This window comes from Rhineura floridana, chromosome 12 (genome assembly GCF_030035675.1).
Source record: "Rhineura floridana isolate rRhiFlo1 chromosome 12, rRhiFlo1.hap2, whole genome shotgun sequence".
Taxonomy (NCBI): domain Eukaryota; kingdom Metazoa; phylum Chordata; class Lepidosauria; order Squamata; family Rhineuridae; genus Rhineura; species Rhineura floridana.
In genome coordinates, this window is record NC_084491.1 from 21,247,231 (window position 1) to 21,270,572 (window position 23,342).

Genomic DNA, 23,342 nt, shown 5'->3' on the forward strand with positions numbered 1-23,342 from the left:
AAATGTAGTGTTTGGGGGCATTAGTGAAAAATAGGTATGCAGAGATAGCAACAGGAGCTCACAGAGTAGAGTAGAGAGGGGTGCAGGATGAATTTAAAGTTGTTGTTACTGGAGATTCTGGAAGTCTCATCCAGACAATATAAGCCTGAGCTAGCAGAAGGTACAAAACATGAAAGTATTTCTCTGGAATCATAAAAACTAGAAACCTGATTGTGTGTGTGTGTATCTGAAATTCATAGGATTCTGACTGATGCTAGTTATCCTATATAAAAAGTCAAGTTTTCATGGTACAGTTACCCACATATCTTTCCAAAAGGCCTAAGGCTACATCCTAACTACACTTGTTAGGATTGGACACAGGACAATTCACTCTTTCCTATTTGGATGTGTAAAAGGTAATTCTTCTGCGCTCAGTCATAGAATCATAGAACAGTAGAGTTGGAAGGGGCCTATAAGGCCACCGAGTCCAATTCCCTGCTCAGTGCAGGAATACAACTTAAACCATACCTGACAGGTCGCTGTCCAGCTGTCTCTTGAATGCCTCCAGTGTTGGAGAGCCCACCACCTCCCTAGGTAATTGGTTCCATTATAGTACTGCTCTAACACTTGGGAAGTTTTTCCTGATGTTCAGCCAAAATCTGGCTTCCTGTAACTTGAGCCTATTATTTAATGTCCTGCAGTGAACCTTTGGGGATTCAAGAAACCAGGAAGATACAAAACTACAATGCACAGAATCCTGAAGCTATTTCATTAGCAATAGTAGACACTGGCCAAATTATTTACACTGGATTATATCCAGCTAAATTCTACTCAGTGTAAACCCAACATAGCTCTTTACGATGTAGATTGGTACTCCTCTAGGACTGGGTGTTTCTTTTTGTATGGCCCCATCTGCACTATGCATTTAAAGCCACATCATACCCCTTGAAACAGTCCTGGGAAGTGTAATTTGTTAAGGGTGCTGAGAGTTGTTAGGAGATCCCCTATCCCCCTCACACAGCAACAATTGGTTTAAACAATTGGTTTAACAATCAATCCCTCTTCCCAGGGAACCCTATAATTTGACTATTTAAAGTGGAGTGATGCTGCTTGAAATGTGCAGTACAGATGAAGCCTATATCTTTGTCATATCTTACCTTTTGGCTGCTTTCCCCCTTCATTTCTGCTCATGTTCACTTCAGGAGCTCCTAAGCATCAAAGCATTTCACAGAGCAATCCTATATGTGGCTACTCAAAATTAAATCCCATTGAGTTCACTGGGGTTGATGCCCAGGAAAGCAGGGTTAGGCTGACTTTACTGTTCTTCTTGGTGTTGTTATTTAAACAGATTTTGGGTGCTTCCAGATGACCTCTTTACTGAGCGTTCATCCTGATTTGTTTGCAAGGAGGTTAGATGATGTTGCATCCAAGCAAGTGGGGAAGCAGGTTTGTTGCACAAGACCTCCCAATCATCTGTAATTGTGCAACTTGCATTTGCCAGGCTGCAGCTGAATCCCACCTGAAAATAGCAGCAGTCTTGAAGTGCCCTTTGCTAGGCCTGAAATCATGGCAATTCTGTAGCTCATATTTATATACATTTACCCCCCCCCCGGTGAAAAAGGTGCTACTATGATGTCTCCTCCTGCCTCGCTGAAAAAAGTCTCTGTAGCTGCAATCTATGGTTGAGTAGAGGTCTGTACTAAAAATCAACTCAGAAACTCATCCTTCTGAACACTAGTTGCTGGAAACCGCAGGAGGAGAAAGTGCTGTTGCGCTCAGGTCCTGTTTGCAGGCTTCCCAAGGGCATCTGGTTGGCTGGACAAGGGCCACATTCACACCATACATTTATTTCACTGTTATGCCACTTTAAACAGTTATGGCTCCCCCCAAAAAATTCTGGGAAGGGTAGTTTGTGAAGGGTGCTGAAAGTTGTTAGAAACAGGGCTGGTTCTAAAGGGCGGCCAGGTTGGGCACTGGCCTGACAGTCCCTGGAGCTACAGGGGGCCCCTCAGCTGCCCTTCCGCTCCCCTTCTGTGATCCACGGGGCCCCCATGCCCCCACACCCCCACCTACCTTTCTGCTGTCTTTTACCATTGCCCTTAATGAAGATGGCGGCTGTGGTTTCCCTAAGGTACTGAAGCCCCTGCCGCCATCTTAGTTGATGGCAGAGATGCCATCAACAAAGATGGCGGAGGAGGCATCATCCCGTTAGGGAAACAGCGGCCGCCATCTTCGTTAAGGGAATGGTAAAAGACAGCAGAAAGGTAGGTGGGCGCGCACGCATGCACACACACACCGGGGGCCAGAGCAAGCTGATGCCCAAGGGCCCCGGCATTTCTGGAGCCGGCCCTGGTTAGGAGACTCCTATTCTCCCCACAGAGCTACAGTTTTCAGAGTAGTTTAACAGTCAGTCCCTCTTCCCAGAGAACTTTGTGAATTGTAGCTCTGTGAGGGAAACAGAGGTCTAACAGCTCTCAGCGCCATTCACAAACTACGCTTCCCAGTATTCTTTGGGGGAAGCCATGACAGTTTAAAGTGGAATAATCGTGTAATAAATGTATGGTATGAATGTAGCCTAGATGAGCCATTGGCCTGATCTAGCAGGCTCTTCCTGTGTTCTTATCTGTGATCAGTTTCATTTTAAACATAGTCTTGTGAACTGAATGAATGCCAATATTAAAATACCTGATGTGTGTTCTTTCCTTTCCTTTCACCATGTGTCAAGGACAGAGGGTTTTGGGGGACAAAGAATGTTGAGTTTGATGGGGCCTGGGATTCTTGTATTCATATGCACCAGCTGTCCCTATTTACCAGGAACATTCTTTATTTTCTGGCATCTGTCTCTGGAAAACCACGGTCTCTGTTTTACCTTTTGGAGGAGATGTTGAGTAAGCCATTTAATATGTCTCTTAAGTGTATGTATACACACAGACCAGAGTTCATTGGGTTTCAGCCCACTCCTTGGAACATGTAGAACAGGAATGGGGAACATTCTGCCTGTGGGTCAGATGTGGCCCTTGGAGGATTCCCATCTGGCCTTCTCAGTCCCATACCTTCCTCCTTGGCTCCCATGCTGGCTCCAGAGGGAGCTGTGGTAGATGTTGCCCATTGGGACTGGTAGGGCAGAAGGCAAGGTGCCCACACTGTCGGTGAACCCAGAGCCAATGAAGGCTGGAGTTCTAACCAGGCCTACTCAGTTGTAAGTCTTATTGAAGTAAGTGGATTGCAGCCTTATTCTAGTGTTGTCCTAGCCTCTTCTTCCCTGTTGAGTCCTACATGGACAACACTGAGACTACGGAGGAGGAAGAAGATGGCAGGCAGTATTACTCCCTGGACTTCTAATATCTCAGAAGGCAGGCAGGGAAGGTTGAGGTCGGTGGGGCCTTAATGGAATAGCCTCCACTGAGATGGAGAAATGTCCCTTCCTCCTCCAACCAGCGTGGAAATACAGCACATTGGAGGTGCAGTTGTATTTGTGTTTGCAACCCAGATGAGGTCTCTGGCGTGAGGATATGGTTTAAATCCCCCACTGGCATCTCCATCTAGATCAGGGCCTTGTGCCTGCAGTTTGTGTTATGGAGGGGGGGAGGAGTTACTTATTTATTTATTATTACATATGTATCCCACCTTTCCTCCAAGGAGCTCAAGGTGGCATACAGATATGGTTCTCCCCCTCCCGATTTTATCCTCCCAACAACCCTGTGAGGGAGATAAGGCTGAGAGACAGTGACTTGTCCAAGGTCACCCAGTAAGCTTCATGGCCAAGGGGAGATTTGAACCCTGGTCTCCCAGGTCCCAATCCAACACTCTAACCACTATACCACACCGTTCCATTGGATCAAATGGGAGGTTTTCCCCAGTGCATATTACGGAGAGGCATGTGTGTGTTAGGGATGGAAAGATCTGTCCATTTTGATTCTCTCAGTTTCTTATTTTTCCAGTTCAGTTCTCCACATTTCTACAGCAATCTGCGATTTTTTTAAAAAAAAATCCTCATGAAAATTCTCCAGCATTTTAGTGTGAATTTCTCCTAATAAACACATTTTTGTTTGCATTTTAATGCACACATTTTTGCAAGCCATTTCTCATCATGTAATACATTTTTGTATGTTATTTTCACTCATATATTCATTTTTATGCACACTTTCCCCTAACATAAGCATTTTTGTGAACATTGCTTGGTTGGCAAACAGCATTGCAAAATTCAAATAAGCATGAATTTCCAAGGATGGCTGTGTTTCGGTTTTCATGTTGTTTTGGAAAGTGCGAATTTGATAGATCTTGCCCGACCCTAGTGTGTCTGTGTGTCTTTAGCAGAGAAAATGGATGGGTAGTTGGATGTGTCTGTAAGTCAACTCTCCGACAGTCCAGGGGAGGTACATCTTGACATACTGGCTCACATCTAGTTCCCTCCAGTAAGTGTGTACATGTGAGTTTGTTGCTTGTGTTGCTTCTATTGAGTAATGGTTGTTTTGTTATATTGGATTGTTTTTAACATTTTAGTGCATGTTGCCTGGAGGTTGTGGCAGCAGGCAACTAACAAATTTAGTTAAGATGATGATGAATGTAAGTGTACACTTCCCATTTGTTCCCCAACCAGATACTTGTTTTTGTAGCAACTGGGCTATATAACATACAGTGAGATTCACTATGATGTTAGATGTATGGAGGATGAGTCTCTTGATGGTTACCAGTCATGGCAACTGTATGCCATCTCCAGATTTCAGAGGAGCAGCAGTGAGACCGAGGGGCTCCAGGGATTGGCAGGGAAGCCCCTGTAGAGATATGGGTCTTTGGGAGGTGCTGGACAATGCCAGCTTCTGAGGCTGGCCCGGTGTGTTGCAACAGGTACACAAGAGTGGCTCTTGTTTGCATTGAAGGCAGGGGTGGGGAACCTCAGGACCAGGGGCCACCTGCAGCCCTTCAGATCTTGCTCTCTGGCCCTCAGAACTCTCCCTAGGCCCAGAGCTTGGAAAAGTTACTTTATAAAACTACAACTCCCATCAGCTCCAGCCAGCATGGCCACTGGATTGGGCTGGTGGGAGTTGTAGTTAAAAAAACTAACTTTTCCAAGCTCTGCCTAGGCCACACCCTTCGTTGTCCCTGCTTCACACCTTCCTTGAATGTTTTGGCTTGGCTGGAATGTTGACCTTGAGTGTTGATAAAGGCTCTTGCTTGCCTGGATGGAGGCTGGAGAGGGCTGTGTGTGTGTTGAAAGAGGCCAGCTGACTGTAAAATGGAAACATTTACACTTGTTGCTCCACCTTTTTTTGCCAATGACTCCAAACACTGGCATATGGCCCTCAGAAGGTTGTCTGGAAGGGAATGTGGCCCTCAGGTCAAAAAAGGTTCCCCACTCCTGATCTATGGAATGTTGGAGGGGGATTATTTAGTAGGGAGGCTTCTCCATTAGGGAGAAAGGGCTTTTATCAAATCACCTTTGGTTTTTGACATACGACTTGGCCTGTAAAGTTGCCTGTGTACAATAAGTACCATTATTGCTTTTCTTGGAGAGTGACTGACTGCAGAAGGTATTTGAAGCTATGGAAGGCTGTTTTTCTTTGTGAATTGAGTTAAAGAACTATCCTTTCCAAATGAAGTGGTCTGCTAAATGTTTCCCTGGGAAGTTCTTTAGCAAGCAGAGAATTATGTCTCTTCAGTGATTTGTCATGATACTAAACAGAGAGCTAATGGCTAGCCATACATCATCATCATCATCATGAAACAACATCTCATACTGAACAATAGATCTGTCTGAAAGTGAACGTCAGCACAGCCCTGCAGACAATCATAGCTATCCTGGCCCATTGTCTTGGATGAATATTCTGGAAAACAAAGAGATGTTCTTCAAACCTACAAAATGGAAACAAGGGTGGGGAAACCTGTGGCCCTCCAGATGTTATTGGAGGGCAACGCCCACCATCCTTCTCCACGCTGGCTGGGGCTGATGGGAGCTGGAACCCAACAACCGCTGGAAGGCCATGGATTCCACACCATATTACAAATGTGACATGCAACAGGCAAAGCTGGTTGGTCAAGGGGCTCTGGGCTGCAGCTCAGTGGTGAGAGCACATGCTTTGCATGAAAAGATCCCAAGTTCAATCCTTGTCATTTCCAAGTAGAGATGGGAAAGGCAGTGGTGGCGCCCACTGGGACTGGTGGGGCGGAAGGGAGGGAGCCCAAACATTAAGTGGAGCCAGAGCCAATGACAGGCAGAACCAACAAATTCCCATCCTCTTCCTTTCAAGGACAACATTGACTGAGGAGGAGGAGGGAGCTGACTGCCAGGGTCACCCCCTGGACTGGTTATAAGTACGAAGGCTGGCAAGTGGACGCAGACTGAGTTTGGGGAGGAAGTGCCCTACTATGGACCAACCTCCACTAGGAAAGACCCTTTTCTGAAACCCTGGAGAGTCTCTACCACTCAGTGTAGACAGTACTGAGCTAGATGAAGCAATGATCTGGCTCAGTCTAAGGCAGCTTCATAGCAGCATATGTTCCACATTTCCTGCTATGCAAAGAAGGAAGGAATTGAGGAACTGGAATAAAATTTTCAATATTTATTCAATTATTCCCTATAATTTTTATCCAGCCTTTCCTCCTCCAAGGATCTTGAGCTGGCTGGCACACATTTTTCTTCCCTCCCCCTGCCCTGTTTTATCATCATGACAACCTTGTTAGGGAGGTTCAGTTGAGAAATAGTGACTGTGGCTCACTGGGTGCCCTGAAGCAAGTTCCCCTCCCCTCAGCTGAGCCTACCTCACAGGATTGCTGTGAGGATAAAGATAGAGTGCAGTGGGCGGAAGGAGAGAAAGAGCCATGTTTGTGTTCCTCCAAGAAAAGACAGGCTATAACTGTAATAAATAAACATTTGTTTTCAGTGTCAAAATCTACAGAATGCCTGCAACAGACCATTTGTGTAGTATTTGTGTAGTATAGCACCATGTAGAATGACAGAGGCTCCAGCTGCTACGCTCCATAAAAGAAACCAAAGCCTCCACCCCAGTGGATGGTAGAGATGGTCTATCCCTCTTTCATGGTGTCTTGTCATGGTGTTTTGTCTTGGCTTCACTTCCCCATTTTTGCAGCGGCATCTGTCTTCCTTTAAAAAAAAAAGGCAGTGTGGAATCCATCCATCCATCGCGGACAATAGATCTTTGATGCTCTTCTCATTCAAGAGTTTCAGATTAGTGGACACACACACACCTCCTCTCTGCAACCAGCCTGCCTTTATGATGGATCAGCGAAGATATTTTAGCAGGGATCACACACCTTGAGGGAACAGCTTGTGCGTTATGAAGTCCAAATCATTCATTCCCCAGTCCAAACGTATAATGTTGCCTTTGTTAAGTCTGGGCTGCAAGGCTGAGTTCGAGTAAAAAAAAAAGGTCCCCAGTCTTTTGTGCAATCCCCTTTGACAAAAATCTCTGAATGTTTTCTGTTTAAACAGCAAGAATTTTTTTAAAAAAGCAAAGGGTCTTGACTCCTCTCTCCCCACTCCTTGCATACAAGTGCATGCACGTACATGTGCACCCCCCCATACACACGGGCCTGAGCAAGGGCTGCAATAAATCAATAGGAAAATAGAGGCTGCCAGTTAGACTAAACAAGTGCATTTGCAAAGCTTGCTAACCCTCATTAATCACTCTGACAGCCCTAAAAACACATTTCCCCTTTAATGACTGTATTTGGATAATCAGTGCTTTTTCCTCCTCAGTTAGAGTTTGAGTAACGGACAGCTGGTGTTATTGCAGCCATTCATGGGGGAGCACGGGGACCGGGGTCAACCGGGAGTCAACTGCTGAAGGTCTTTCACAGTCCCAGGCTAGAACTAGGAAAGTTGTTGTTATGCAGTAAGGGGAACAGCAGCTCACTGCCAATAAGAATTGGAACACAGACTTTGCAGCCTTCTTTTGCGTTATTTGAACAACTGCCCCCATAGGGCTAAAAAGGCTAGTTGCAGCTGGCTTGGATGAACCCTCTCTCTCTCTCTCTCTCTTGCCTTTTTCTTTGTTACGAAGCCACATTTGAAAACCCACCCATTTCCCTCACTTAAGTGTTGGGAAAGCATTCATGCGCCCCACATACATGAAAATGGTAATTCAAGAGCACGAAACTTGTAAATTAAGCCATACATTACCCATGCACTCAGCCATATATATATTTCATCCAGAAAGACAGGAAGAAATCAAATCACACTGAAAACTCTCAAGTACAGGTTGTTAAGACAGAATGATTAATAAAGTGCATCCCGGAGCTCTTATTAGAAGATGAATTCAGCAGTAACCAAGGCATACATCTGACGAGAAGTTCTTTAATCCATTGGCGGCACAATCACTCTGCAGCAGATAAAATTGCAGAGCATTGGCAGGTTGCAAATGATGCTTGACAGCAATTTTTTTGCACTTTTTTGCTTGGTGATGTGGGTGGTGGTGGTGGCAGCGAGGAATCTGTCAGGGTACACCAAGGTCTTAAGGAGTGTAGCTGTTTGTCTGGGGTAGGCAAGACTCAAGAGGTTAGCATTGATAAGCAGAAGCATTTGTCCACAGAATGCCTTTCCATAAAGTGTACACGAAGGGCAACGCTCAAGGGAGAGTCAAGAAGATGGGCAATGTTGCAGCATCTTAGCCCAGAAATCCTCCCTCTCCATCCTGCAGTTTCCTCTAATAGAGGGCAACAGAGGAAGCCATGTCCACTGGTGCCAATGTGGAAAATATGTACAGCAGCACCAGTGACATCAAAGGTTTGTCATTGTTGCTGTGCACTTTTGAACATGACTGAGGAATGCGCAAGGCAAGCAATGTAGGAAGCTGCCTTATACTGAGTCAGGTTTTGATCCATCTTGCTCAATACTGCTGACACTGACTGGCAGTGGCTCTCCAGGGTTTTGCATGAGAGTTGTTTTGTGTCCTACCTGAGGACGCCCAGGACTGAACCTGGCACTTTCTTCATGGAAACTTGTGCTCTACTATTGATCTACAGTTCCCCTCCAAGGAACTATAACAAGGAGGAAGAGACTGCATGAGTTATGTTTTGCAGCTGCTTCTGAATGGGTTGTTTTCTTTGGTCCTGGGCTTCTTCTGGGAGGAAGGGCAGGATAGAAAAGTAAAAAATACATAATAATGGCATGGAGATAGATTGCTCAACCCACTGTCTAGGAAAGCCTCCTTGTGGCAGAACCAGTAATAACATAGGCTCCATCTGCACTATGCCTTTAAAGCACTGTTATACCACTCTGTCACGGCTTCCCCCAAAGAATCCTGGGAACTGTCATTTGTGAAGCGTGATGGGAGTTGTTAGGAGACCTCCTCACAGAGTTACAATTGCCAGAGTAGTTGAACACTCAGTTCCTCTTCCCAGCGAACTCTGGGAGTTGCTTGAAATGCGTAGGACACATGGGGCCCCAGTCGCAAAGGCAGCGCATGCTCATTATACCTGTGGTCCTGGTGATATGCATGTTTTTAGGATGTTAAATGGATACTTTTTAGTGTTTTGATGGTTAGCTGTATTTATGGACTGCCATGTTTCTCTTATTTGTAAAGAGGTTTGGGAGGCAATTGCCTGAAAAGCGGTGTAGAAACCTTTGAAATAAATAATACATAAATATTTGCAGCCTGCCTGTCCTCTATGGAACTCAAGGTTCTAGTCTTAGCCCATCCATGCACTGGCCAAACCCAGACTTGCTTAACTTTAGCAAGGTTGCTCCACCGCAGATCTTCAAGACCAGGCATCAGATTCTAAGGTTAGCAGAATTCTTCTAATTGCTGCACGTCTTCGCTTTTTGGGGAGCAACTCAAAGAGTTATGGATTTCTCTCTTGGCACATTTTTTGCTTACCAGTAGGAATATCCTACTGCCTTGACTGGATCTGGGAGATAATCTGCTTTGCTTATAACAGTGGTTCCTAAACTCCCCCCCCCGCCCCAAGGACCGCTTGAAAATTGCTGAGGGTCTTGGTGGATCACTTAATTGTTTTTCTCCCTGTTGTAGCAATTGTAATTGCTGTCAGTGCAGCTGTCAGTGGCAAAGTAGCTATCAATGTCTACTAGCCATGGCGCTATGCTCTGCCTCCACAGTCGGAGGAGGAGGTATGCTTCTGAATACCACTTGCTAGAAACTGCAGGAGGAGAGAGTGGTGGCGCACTCAGGACCTGCTTGTGGGCTTCCCGTGGGCAACTGGTTGACCACTGTGAGAACAGGATGCTGGACTAGATGGGCCGCTGGCCTGATCCAGCAGGGTTGCTCTTATGTTTTTATGTAATGCACCGTGCTAGATGCTGTGCAATTTTGAATTCTATTTTTATTGCTTCTTTTATTTCTTTTATTAGATTTGAATTCCACAGAATTCACATGGTAGTACAATAAAATACAAGAAATAAAAGAATCAATAAAATACGACAAAAAAATTCAATATTTAATGCAGACATGACACAGACTGCCTGAACGAAACGTGTGGACCTGCTGGTGGTTCATGACCACCGTTTGGGAACCCCTGGCTTATAAGGACTTCAAGCTGGGAAGGTGTATCACTTCACTGTGGTAAGGTGTTACAAGTACGCAGACTCTACATCAGTCTTCCCTGAGCCTGGTGCGATCTAGATGTTTTGAACTGCAACTATCAGTCCTAGCCAGCATGGCCAATGCTCAGTGATGATAAAAGCTGTGGTCTAGAAGGCACCCTACACAAAGGCTGCCCCAGAAAACAAAATTAGTCCAGGCCGTATTGTTTACATGTATGTCTGACTATTTCCGTAACAAAATACATTTTAAAATCCTCATAACAACCCTGTGAGGTAAGTTAGGCTGGAAAAATAACAATTTGTTTGCCCCCCTGTGAATTTTACAGCTGAGCACAGATTTGAACCCAGATCTCCCTCAATCCAAGTCAACATTCCATCCATGAAGTACATCAAACCACACTGGCTGTTTACAGTTTGAAGTGAGCAGAAGGCCACACAATGTATAGATGCATATCTAAAATGCTTTAAGTGTACACCTACAAATGTAAGGTGAATGCAACATGAATTTGCAAACATGTGCATAAGGAAGGCACTTATCAGGGAATTGCAATTGCCCAAGTATACAGTTTTGCCCTGTGTAGTGTGTGAAAAGACTATATGACCCTTTTCTTAATCACTTGCATAACCTGAGACAGGATTTTTTTGCTGCTTATTTTTTTCTTTCCATTCCAAGTTACTTCTGTTAACTCGTCTCATAGCCCCTTTCCATCTGCCCATGTCCTACAGCATTTGCACACAAGTCCTGTGGAACATGATTTAATACAGTAATGACATGAATGAAGATTACAACAGTAAAATTTAGAATCCAAGAGGCTTGCTTCAGAATAAGAAGCTGAACAGTACTAACTCTATTTTCCATGATTTTTCTGAAACTAAAAGTGCTTTGGACTATCTGTAGCAAATGTGTTTTGCATCTTTCCTTCGCCACGCCCTGCAAATAGCTGGGAGAATTGGGCTCCTTTTCAAACTTGAAATGTAGAATGATGATCTGAATGTGCCTGCCAGGTTCTGTTCACATATCTCCTCATTTCAAAGGAATGGTTTATTACACAGAAACAGAAAATGCCAAACAAGGCCTCACTTCACACAGCCCATCATGGGGGTATTTTGAAATAACTGATCAGCTGCAATTCCAGCACAGAGCAAGGGGTTACAAAAGGCCTCCGTGCAAACCAGAAAATGAAGGAAAGAAGGGTTCCTATTCTTTGAACTGTAGGACTACATCACAGAGCTGGCTGGGGCTGATGGGAATTTTGGACCAAAACAGCTGGAGGGCACCAGGAAGGCTGCAGTAAGGGAAAACTAGATCACATGTGAAAAACATGCCAGAGTGCATTTGATTTCAACAGAACTTGGAAAGCCAAACAGGGACTGCCTTCGGTTCATAATGCATGCGCTTATGGAAAAATTGACATGTACAACGTCCACGAGCGCCTGTATTCCACATCTTTTCCCCATCTACAGAGACTGCATCCATGAAGGAAAATGTCCCATAGCCTCAGATTTGGCTTTGGACATGAAAAGAAGTAGCAACAAACAGATAAGCCAGAAATTTGGGTATCTACTTTTTGTCCTTCCAGTTTAATATCCAAACAGGGAATTTGGGCAGTTTCCTCTGAGCAAGAGAGGCATGTATAGCTAATCCATGGAACTTCTCCTTTTGGATGTGACACCAAATACAAGAAAAGCTGATGCACAAAGCACACCTATATAAGCTCATAAGAAGGGTCCTGCTGGATCCAGCCAAAGGCCCATCTAGTCCAGCATCCTGTTCTTACAGTGGCAAGCCAGATGCCTCTGGGAAGCCCACAAGCAGCACCACAGGGCAACAGTGTTCTCTTCCCACTTGCAATTTTGTGCTGGAAGGAACTGCTACTAGATACTATTTCCAGTTTTGTGCTCTATGGGCCACTTGCTTTTTACAGCTTTGTAGCATGTCCAAGGTAAACGACGAAAAAATAAAAGGAGCAGCAGCAATGCTACAGTTGCAAAGGTCATTTACAGCAAATGAAATCCTGGTATCCAGAACAAAAAAGCAAAAGCAGAAACAAACAAAAAAAACCAGCCTGAGTGATAGAACAAGATGCAACCAACTTGTCAGCACAAAGAGACTCCCCACTGTACCATAAGTCTTGTAAACTTCCCCCTCCTCATAGGAACTTGTTCCTGGACCTGCATTTCAGAACGGATCATGATCCTACCTGCATTTGCCATTCCAGAGATGAAACAGATTTAGGATTTTTTCTGGGATGTTTTGGAAAAGGTGAAAGCTGTTCCTTTTTCCAAATAATTCCTTGCAAGATTCTTCAGCATATTTGGGCATCCATGAGCCCACACACTAAAAAAAAAAACCCAAAACCCTCCAATTTTCTATGAAGTGTTTTCAACCTATTGTTGTTTAAAATACAACTGATTTTTCACAGGAATAGAAATGGGATTCTAGGCATCCCTGTCAACACTGGGTCAGCTCTGATCGCTCCTGAATTGCCATGCAATGATTCTATTAAATCGGAATGATTTTCTAAATCTGTAGAAAACAAAACATGTTCAGCTTCCGCCTGAACCCTCGTTCGGGGTTCCAAAAGGAAAGTAACCCTGCCTAACAAGGCCACAAATTCTCCAGCTTGTGAAAGCTGGCTTGCCACCTCCATCTCTGCCCTTGATTCCTTCGATCTGCTTCACACATTGCACTGGCAGCAAGGCTGCTGATGGAGAAGACTGAAAGCATGGCTGCCTTTCCGCATGTCATGTCATCAGCAGTTCCACACAGTTCAGGCCAAAGAAGTGGGATTTCACCAACACAGATGGAAGCGTTCCAAAGTATGTAGGAGATGCTTCATACCTATGGCTGCCGATGTGGAAGAATGAGCGGTTAACTTCCCGGTGGCAGTGATGCCATCCTATTACAGGAAACAGATGGCTTTGTGGCTCTGAGCAAGTCCCCACGGGCCAGCCCCAGTTCCTTCACTGAGCAGATGGAAATGTGACCTACCTTGTAGGGCTGTTGCAGGGGAAAAAGAATGACTTGAACATTTAAAAGGATATATAAATTAGACACTGTGTCCTGGATAGCTACAGCCTGGGATTAAGGGCAGGGAACACAAGCTTAACCATGGCACCTATCTCTTATTAAGACACTAACACTGCCAAAAAAAAAAAAAAAAGGGAGGATAATGTTTGTCTACGATATCTCAACTTCTCTATTTTGGACTTTGAACCTGGGCTTCAGTCTGTAATGCACAGGCTGCATACACAACATACATTTAAAGTATATTCTCCACCCCCCCCAAGAATCCTGGGAACCATAGTTTGCTCCTCATAGTGCTACAATTCCCAGCACCCTTAACAAACTACAGTTCTCAGGATCTTTTCCTGTGGGGAAATGGGCTTTCAATATATGGCATGTATGCAGCCATCAAAGATGATTTGGTGATGTTGGTGGGTGGAAATGATATGCAATAAAGCCTGTATATCACAATAGCAATGTAGGCCTTTCAAAAAAACCAAGGTGGGTTCCCGACTTGCAGCTCAAAAACAAAAATGGCTGGACCGGGTGCCAAAAAGTATCAAATCCTTGGATATTGGCCAGGCTGGGAAAAATAACCCCCAATTACATAATCATCATGACAGACAATTGTCATGTTGAAGAGAGAAGCTGTGCCCAGAGCTGGGGCCGCCCCTCATTGGGATGGAGTCTGTTAGCCTCCGGCTGGCTGCACAGAGAAGTAACAGAGGCTCTAACAAGGGCCTTGCAGCCCCAGCAGGAGAACCCCTTGCCCTGCCATCGCTTCCCAAAGGAATCAGGTGACTGGCTAGCATCCAGCAACCGGACAAACAGCTGCCAAACCAGCCACCCTACCTAACATGCAGTAGCGTTAATGCCCAGCACCCAATTCAGTCAAATCTACAGCACACAGAAGGATCTCTGTAACGGAGCCTGGTTTCTCCCCCCTTGCCATGCAGATGCCGTCAAGAGCATCAGAACATTTGGGGAGCATCTCCTCCTCCTTTCCCCGCTATGCTCGGGCAAGGACCCCAAACGTGGAGCTGCGTGGAGATACAGAAAGCACACACAGGCCTCCTGTGCCATCCATAATAGCTAGTGAGGCCCCGCTTCCCTGTAGGGTGAAGCCTTGTTGTGTCTTTTGCAAATCACTCCATGCATGTTGTGCCCGTGGTGAGCTGGACTGAGTGCTGGGGTTGAATCCCACTAAGTCCCTCTCAGCGTAGACCCACTGAAATCAATAGACTTAAGCCAGCCACACCCATTCATTTCAGTGGGTCTACTCTGAATAGGATTAACATTGGCTATAACTCAATGCATGCAAAGTACTTAGAATATTATTTATGTATTATTAAATTTATATCCTGCTCTTCCTCCTAAAGGGAGCTCAGGACAGCAAAAAACAAGCAATAAAACGTTAAAAACATCTTTTTTAAAAAAAAAAATCTGAAAAACAAAACATCTTAAAAACAATTCCAGTACAGATACAGACTAGGATAAGGTCTCTCCTTAAAACGCTTGTTGAGAGAGGAAGGACCAAAAAGACTGTCTCAGTATTGAAAGGAAGGGAATTCCAAAGATAGGTGCCACAACACTAAAGGTCCGCTTCCTATGTGAAAGTGCTAGAAAAATATTATGCTTTTATTTCTTCTTTTTTTATAATGTGTAGTGGGATGTATGTGTGGAAATGATGGCACATGAGAGACAACCCTGGGCTTTAAGGGGGGGTGGTATGCAACGTATTGTTCTGGAACACAATGAATTCAAGGTATGCCTAGATACAGTGGAAACAGCCTCAAGAAAAACCGTGTTTACTCAATTCACTAGCAATCCCAGGTACCCCCAATTCTGTGCTGCCTTTGACCCACTGCTAGTAGGGGAAAACTATGTCTCTAGCCGCCCAGCCAAGGAGCAAGCATTGCCAAGAGGTGGGTCTTGTACATTTCCAGATATCAACTGCAAATTACTGATGTTCTCCAGCTCTTGACATGTAGGGGAAAAAAAGACACAGACGGATACAGGAAAATGGTAGCCCCCGTCCCCAGGACCTACCACCTGGAACAACTGGTTTACATGGGTTATGCATAGGGATGGGGGAAGAAATTTGATTCACTTTAAATTTAAAGCTGAAACTATCAAATTTGCACTTTTCAAACAACATGAGAACTGAAACACAGCCATCCTTCAAAATTCAAACTTGTCTGAATTTTGCAAGGCAGTTCTCCAACCAAATAGCGACTACAAAAATGCGTGTATTAGGGGAAAGTGTGCATAAAAATGACTATTAGTGGGAATAACATACAAAAATGTTATATTCTGAGAAATTGCTTGCAAAAAGGTGTATGTTAGTCAAACCTGCATACAAAAATGGAGAAATTTGAGCTAAAATGCTGGAGAATTTTCATGACGATTTTTTTTTAAAAAAAATAGCAAATTGCTACAGAAATGTGGAGAACTGCATTTGACATTAAAAAATAAGAAACCGAGAAAACTGAAATTGGAAGAGCTTTCCACCCCTAGTTATGCAGCACTGTCATGCAGAAAAAGGAGGGGGCACCCCACAGTCACAAGGTCACCTGTTTTTTGGGCTGGTAGGACAAGAGGGTGAGCGATGGAAGGCCTTCTAGGAATTTGAATAAAATCAAATTGCAGAAAGGCACCCAGTTGCCCTCCATGCTCTGTGTCTTTCAGCAAATTTGCAAGAAGTTACAGTCATCAGCAGGGCAAAATGCATGTGTGCCCACATAAGGCGTTTGTGCTCGCAATACACACACAACTAGCCGGATTTTCTCCACCACTAGATGGCGGTGCAGCCCTTCAGTTCATCTCCAGGAAGGCTAGGAAATGCTGCTGGCTCCCCACTTTGTTCCTTACTGTCCTTCAGCTTGTATATTCCCTATAACGAGGAAACACTTTGGAGAGAAACTGAGGCAGAGCCTACACATGCAGCCAAATCAAGTGGCAGAATGTCAAGTTGACAGGCAGGCAATAAGGATGACAGGTATATGTGTGTGGGATACAACTTTCGAACATTCCCTCATGGAAGAGGCACTCTGAAAGCTAGCGTATCAGGGAGAAATTGGGAAGAACACAAGAAGAGCCTACTGGATCAGGCCAATGGCCTCTCTAGTCCAGCATCCTGCTCTCCCAGTGGTCAGCCAGGTGCCCATGGCGAGCCAAAAAGCAGGACCTGAACACGACAGCCCTCTCCCCACTTGGGATTCCCAGCAACTTACATCTGGGGGCATACTGTCCTTGACAGTGGAGGCAGAACACAGACATTGTGGCTAGTAGCCAGTTAGCCTTATCCCCTATCCTGCATGCATCCTTCCACACACAGAAAAATGTTCCACTTTTCATACCTTAGAAACTAAATTCTCACCTTTGTATTTAGGTTGCTCTTTAATGTACCCTGGGACGGCTATAAATGCACTGCTTAATTTACATTTTGGGATTATTTTTTTTTGCACTGCGGTTCATACAGAAAGGGTATACACAACAACACACAGGCAACCGAAGGGGGAATGCAAGACAGCACAAACTACAGGGTAGATATAGCCAAGTATTCATTTATTAACAAAATAAGACTTACCAGGATGGAGCTCCATTCACCCAAAATGATCCACAGCCTTCCGCACTGCGTTAAGACTGGGGATTTGGGGGGGAGGGGCTCCACACCCTAATGACAGTTCCATTCCCATAGGTCAAGATAAGTTGGGGGGTGGGGGGCATTAGGGAGGATTGGGTTTTTCTGTTTTTTTGGTATGTAGATTTAAGCTTGCAGTTGAGGGTGCCACTGGCCCCTGGGGGCTAGCCAGACTCATTTAAAGGATCCAGCCAGAGCTAGTCTAAGCAAAGTTCTTCCGAGTTCTTCCTTTTGGTGAACGTTGGAAAAAAAACAGTCCCTCAAGGATGCTTGCCAATGTTATTTAAATCCAGGTCTTTTTTGAAAAAAAAACAAGAAAAGAAAAGAAGAACCAAAAAAAATGTGATAGGTGCCCCTGTGATGGATCAACTCGGTTGCCACTCTGTCTGGGCTTCAGTATCATCAGCAACATCCAGGTCCCAGGATCACTGGTACATCAACCCTTGCCTCTGCATAGGGCACCCACTAACTCTCAATGCACATTTGACTTAATGGAGAAGAGAGGGGGGCACCTGACTTAATATGGAGCAGTCGTCACAACCAAAGCTGGTGGCAGAGGCTAGGCTGCTTCCCAGCTTACACCCCCGCAGTAAGGTGCCTCTCCCAGCACGGGAGCCACCGAAGCGATGCTCTTCCCATCCTGCAGAGCTAGAACAAAGCCGCAGAACATCTCCCAGCCGACCTCACACTGCCCCTTTTCTTGGAACACAATACATAAAAGGACAAAAAAAGGGTTACATTTCTGATAACTGTACAAACGGAAAAGAAACGGATTTTTTTTTTGTTTAAAAAAGATAAAATAAAGGAGGGGTGAGGGGTGCATTTTGTTGAGAATCATGCAAATGGCTCATGGGGATAAAATATTTTTTTAAAAAAGAAAAGGGGATTTTAAAAAGAAAATACAGTTAAGAGCCCCCATACAGACAAAAAGAAAAGAAAAAAGATTTGGGTTGGGTATTATTATTATTATTTTGGGGGACACAGACTTTTTGCATACCATTGATTCATTGGTGTATTAATGCACTTATTTTCCCAGCTTTAAGCTAACATACAGTAAATAAATACAGAGCCCTAGGACAAGGGCGCACAAGGAGAGGGCGAGGCGATAGACACAGGGCAGCTGTAGTTACTGATATCCAAGTGCCGAGGCTGAGGTTAGTCTTTGGCCATAAAGGGCATATGGAGAGTAGTAGGGTCCGGCCGCGGGCAAAGAGGGCACTGGCAATGCCCCGGCTGTGGGCAAATGGCTCTTGCCATATGGATGGTATCGACTGAGTCCCAAGGTGTGCGGGCTTCTCAAAGACAGGGATCCCGGTAACGAGCTGGGGCTCCCTGGGGCGGTGGGCGGGAGATGCAGGTGGCAAGATGCTGCAGACCCTAGCCCAGAGGTGGGGTAGCCAGCCAGGAGTTTTTCCGCCCCGGGCAAAGTTGTGTGGGTCCGTAAGTGGGCCAGCAGTTCCTCCGAGGTGGCAAACCTCTTGTCACAGGGTCCGCTGGCAGACACCCAGTTGCATATGTGGGGCAGGCCGTCGTTTTGAAGCATGAAGCCATATGTGTAGAGCGGGTGGCCAGGCAGGCTGGGTGTGGCACTGGAGGACAGGGCAGTGTGCAAGGGGTGCGTGGGGTACACCAACGGATATCCGCTTTTCAGGCTGCCCGGGTCATGCACGCAGCTGGAGCAGTTGCTGGTGCCCAAGTGGGAGGCGCTGTGATAGCTCAGGCAATAGGGGTCGCGGCATAATCCTTGCATGAAGGAAGGGGGAGAGGCCCCCGTCAGAGGGCTGGAGCTGGGGGGCTTGCCTGGTAGCCCCAAGGCTCCAGGCAATTGGCTGCTCACCAGGCTGGGCTTGGTAGGATCCAAGCTGGGCACAAACTGGGTGGGGTAGCCAGCGTAGGCCCCGACGATGGAGCCATGGTAGCCGATACTAGAGGGGGGCAAAGGAAACACAGAGTGTCCTGGTTTGTAAGGGGACACCGGAGCCACGTGGCCTGAGGCCAGGGTCGGAGGCTCCGACTTGCGCCCAGAAGCGGCCTCCCCATGAGCTCCAGGCTCCACACTGCTGGCTCCGCTGCCAGCTCGGCTTCCCCCGGCCCCTTGCGCGACGTCGGGGCTGGTCTTGGCTGCAATCTCCAGCTCCTTCTTGTCTTCCGGGCCTTTGCAATCCGCGTGCTGCGGAGAGCTGCCTCTCGAGCCGCCCGGGGAAGAGGCGGTGGAACAGGAGGAGGCGGTGGCGGCGCCTGCCGCTCCATGCGGCGGGAAAGGTGGGCAGGCGGCGCTGGGGACCCGGAAGCCGGTCTTTTCCGCCCCCGGCCCGGCCTGGCCCGGCGGGCCGCCGCCGCCGTCCTTACGCGGATCTCCGCCTCCGCCTTTGGAATAAGGCTTGAAGCTGGACTTGTCCTCGGTGGGCGGATCGCCCAGCTGCTTGAGGGCGCTGGCCGCCGTGCGGCTGCCTGGCTCCTTGTCCGGCCCGGCGAGCCCGGCGGAAGTGCCGGAGTTGAGCTTGGAGGCGGGCGGCGGGTCCGGCTTCCCGATCTGTGAGCAGGTTTGCGCCAGCAGCGCCAGAGGGCTCTTCTTGGCGTCCAGCTGGGGAGGGGAAGGAGAGAGAGAAACTGGTAAGGCGAGGCCGGGCTAAAATTGTTGGGGTGCATTGCGCCCCTCCCTATAATACACCCCCCAAGGGACACAACTCGTAAAGGCCACCAGAGCTCACCGCAAACAGTGCCCCCCCTCCACCGTCTAGTAACACGAACCCTCCCGCTTCGACTTCCCGTCTGTTTTAGGCTTCCCTTCCCCCTTTTATTAGCGCCGGCTTTCATGAAATTCTCTCCGGCGGAACTGGATGGAAGTCTCCCCTGCTAAACCCGTCGAGCCAGCAGATTTGGGCCAGATTCTCTCCTCCCGGGCGCTCGCCTCATCGAGGATCCGGACGGGAGAGAAAGGCTGCCCCTTGAAGCGACGGGCAAGAAGCTCACGAAGATTTAACACCCGTCTTCCTCTGTCCCCCCCCAATGGATTTTTAAGATCTGACCCGCTTTTGATCCACAAAAGGCTCAGGGCGCGCAACGAACGTTTATACGCCCAATAATCTTACATGGCAAAGTTAGGTCAGTAGATTTTAAAAAAAAAATAAAATAAAATAAAGTATTTCTCTCCCTCTCTGAGTTTTCTTAAACACACGATTCTATTAAGTCTGTTTGCATAAGGCTTGTCTTAAAAGGCAAGCCGGGGCAAAGGATTTCTTCCGTCTGGCCCCATAAATTCAGGGCGCCGGGGCGGGCTGGGGGGAGGTGGGAGCGAGCGCACAGACTTCTCCTCTTAGCCGGTAGAGATCAGGGTGGGGCTCCCGCACGCAGCACGGAAGGACATGGGGGAAGCGGGGCTCGGTTCTCTAGGGAGGCAGGTGAGACGCCGAGAGGAAGCCTCGGGAGAGCTGGGGGGGGGGACCCTGCGTGGCCAACGGGCCGTCGGGGAAGCGGGGACGGAGGGAAAAGGCTAGACCTGGTGGGTACTGACCTCGATAGGGCTGACGGGCGTGGAGGAGAGGGGCTGCAGGTATTCCGGGTGCAGGAGGTGTCCGCTATGGGCGCTCAGCATCTTCAGCACCCTGATGGGAAGCCGGTTCGCCTGGCGCAGGGGGTCCCCCGGGGGCAGGTGCGAGAGCGCCGGACACGCAGCTCCCGGAGACTGGGCTGAAGAAGAGGCGGTGGTTGTTGCTGCTACGGCGGCGGCCACGCTCTTCCCTCCGCTGCTGTTGGGCGATGTCCTTGCGTTAGATCCAGCGGGCGAACCACCGCTCATTTGGGGGAGCGGGCGGGGGTGGGGTGGGGTAGGGCAGGGCTGGGGAGGGGGGACAGAAAAGGGAGGAGAGGCGAGCTCCGCAGCACGAAAACGCGGGCGCGTCGTAGAAGCGCGGCGGCAAGGACGACCGCGCCGCCCCGGCGAGACTTTAATCAAATAATAACGATAATAATAATAAAAAGAGGTTTTTTCAAAACAAGCCCCTTTCCGTTCCCGGAGCCACACGTCAAATAGCTCAGATCTTGCAGCACACTTCAAAGGCACCGGCCCTGCCCACCAATCGGGGACGTGCCAAGGAGCTCTGGGCGGGGCGATCGGCCGGTGGGGGGAGCTTCGCCTAGTGGGAAGATGAGACTCTTAAAGGGAACTCGTTCGCTCTCGCCTTTGCTCAGGGAACGTCTTGGCGTCTCCGAGAGAGCAAAAGAGCGACCTAGATTTCGAAAGCGTTGCTTCCCCTCTCGCCCTCTTGGCTTCGGATTGCACAGAGGCGCAAGGCCTGCTTTCCCCGCACCATCGAACGGGGGGAGGAGGGCAGTGGGGGAAAGTGTGTGTGCGCGCGCGTCTGTCGGAAACGGGAAACATTTCACTCACCTTCTTAACTCAGTACCAAAACACTTCAAAGATTTTTTGCTTTGCTTTGTTAAGAGCCTGGAATTCAGGGGAAAAACGACAACACATTTAATATACTTTCATTGCTGGCGAGGGGAAAAGGCCTTCGCTTCTTCCCCTTTCAGCACTTCATTTCTAGGCTCTGTCTGTTGAATTGTTTTCTATTTTCCCTCTGTTCACCATTTCGGGCTTTCTTCCAGAAGGAAAAGCGGGATATGAGCAATAAAGGCAGAAAAGAAAAGAAAGGTGCTGGGTCTATAATGTCAGCCTGCTGGTAAAGTGGCTAAGAATGTGCAGCTGCGAACTGCAAAGTGAAAAGCGTTTACAAGAGCCTGGCGGCTGGATCAGACCCAAAGCTACAGGGACCAGCCAGATGCCTATGGGAAGCCGGCAAGCAGTCCTTAACAGTCCTCTCTCCACTTGCGCCCCAAATCTCAAGCCTCACCCCAAACAGGGATTCATTAGATGGACTTTAAAGTAAACCACTCTTCCCTCAGCATTACAGGGCAATCCTGTGCATAGGAATCTAGCAAGCTGCCTTATCCCGAGTCAGACCATTGGTCCATCAAGCTCAGTATTGGCTACTCTGACTGGCAGCAGTAGCTCTCCAAGGTGTTAGGCAGGGGACATTCTCCTAGAGAGCCAAGGACTGAGCCTGGGACCAGGGATGGGTGGGAAATTCGATGTGGTTCTCATTTCAAGTTGAATCTATCAAATTTTCACTTTCCAAAACAGTACAAGAACTGAAATACAGCCATCCTCCAAAATTTGCGCTTATTTGAATGTGGAGATGCAGTTCACCACCCAAAGAATGTTTACAAAAATGCATATGTTAGGGGAAAGCGTGCATAAAAATGAAAATAACATAAAAATGCTTTATGTGATGAGAAATGGCTTGTAAAAATGTGTACATGAGTCAACACTGCCTACAACAATGTTTTTATCTGGAGAAATTTGAACTAAAATGCTGGAGAATTTTGTTTTAAAATTGCTGCAGAATTGTGGAGGACTGGATAAGATGAGAAACTGAGAGGATCAAAATTGACAGAACTTTCCATCCCTGCCTGGGACCTTCTGCATGTAAAGCAGATTCACGACCACTGAGCCAAAGCATATTTACTTGGAAGCAAGTCCTGCTAGTAGCACCTTAAACTGCAGTACTGTTACCATGTCTTCAAGCTGTATAGCTCCATCTTTCTCTTTTTGCTTTTGTCCCCCGCTTTCTTCTGTTGTGTCATAGGGTGGCCATCTGTCTTGTTCTACAGAGGATAGTCCTCTATGGCATCCTCAATTTGAAAGGCTGACCTATCCATGTCCAGCTTACAGATAAAGAGCCATAAGAAATCAGAGCATGGGCCATGAAGTTGCCCATCAACAATTAGCACTGAGTAGGCGCATGAGTCACCCGGGCTACATCCACACCATACATTTAAAGCACATGGTTTCCCCCAAAGAATCCTGGGAGCTGTAGTTTGTAGTGGGAACTGTAGCTCTGTGGGGGTAAACAATACTTCTCAGGATTCTTGGGGGGGGGAAGCCATATATTTTAAATCTGAGTGAAATGGATGCTGTGGCCATGTGCTTCAAATGTATGGTGTGGCTGTAGCGCAGGTGACCCATGTGCCTGTTCAGTCTGCTATTCAGTGTGTTTTAATTGTGCTTTAAATATATGGTGCGGACGTCATTTTGGTCACAGTCTCCCCACTATGGAAACAGGTATTTCCATTTCTGCTCAAGCTATTATTTTTGGATTTGCATCTAGATACATCAAGGTAGCATAGGCAAA

The 23,342-nt window shown here is 47.0% G+C and overlaps 1 protein-coding gene across 2 annotated transcripts in view; it reads right to left on the reverse strand.

Annotated features, from left to right (window-relative positions):
- Positions 1 to 21,186, reverse strand: part of ZNF703 (zinc finger protein 703) — a 39,252-nt gene extending 18,066 nt beyond the window's left edge. The window contains exons 1-2 of one of the 2 annotated variants that reach the window (XR_009758716.1): positions 20,663 to 21,186; positions 17,095 to 19,732 (exon numbers count right to left, since the gene is read on the reverse strand). Coding sequence is in view for 1 of the 2 variants with exons in the window: in XM_061593116.1 (XP_061449100.1) it covers positions 18,275 to 19,732; positions 20,663 to 20,947 (1,743 nt within the window). In the remaining variant the exon portion in view is untranslated. Of the gene's footprint in view, positions 1 to 16,885; positions 19,733 to 20,662 lie in introns of those variants that run through there. The other variant, XM_061593116.1, reaches the window with a different exon arrangement.
- Between the last annotated feature and the right edge of the window lie 2,156 nt (positions 21,187 to 23,342).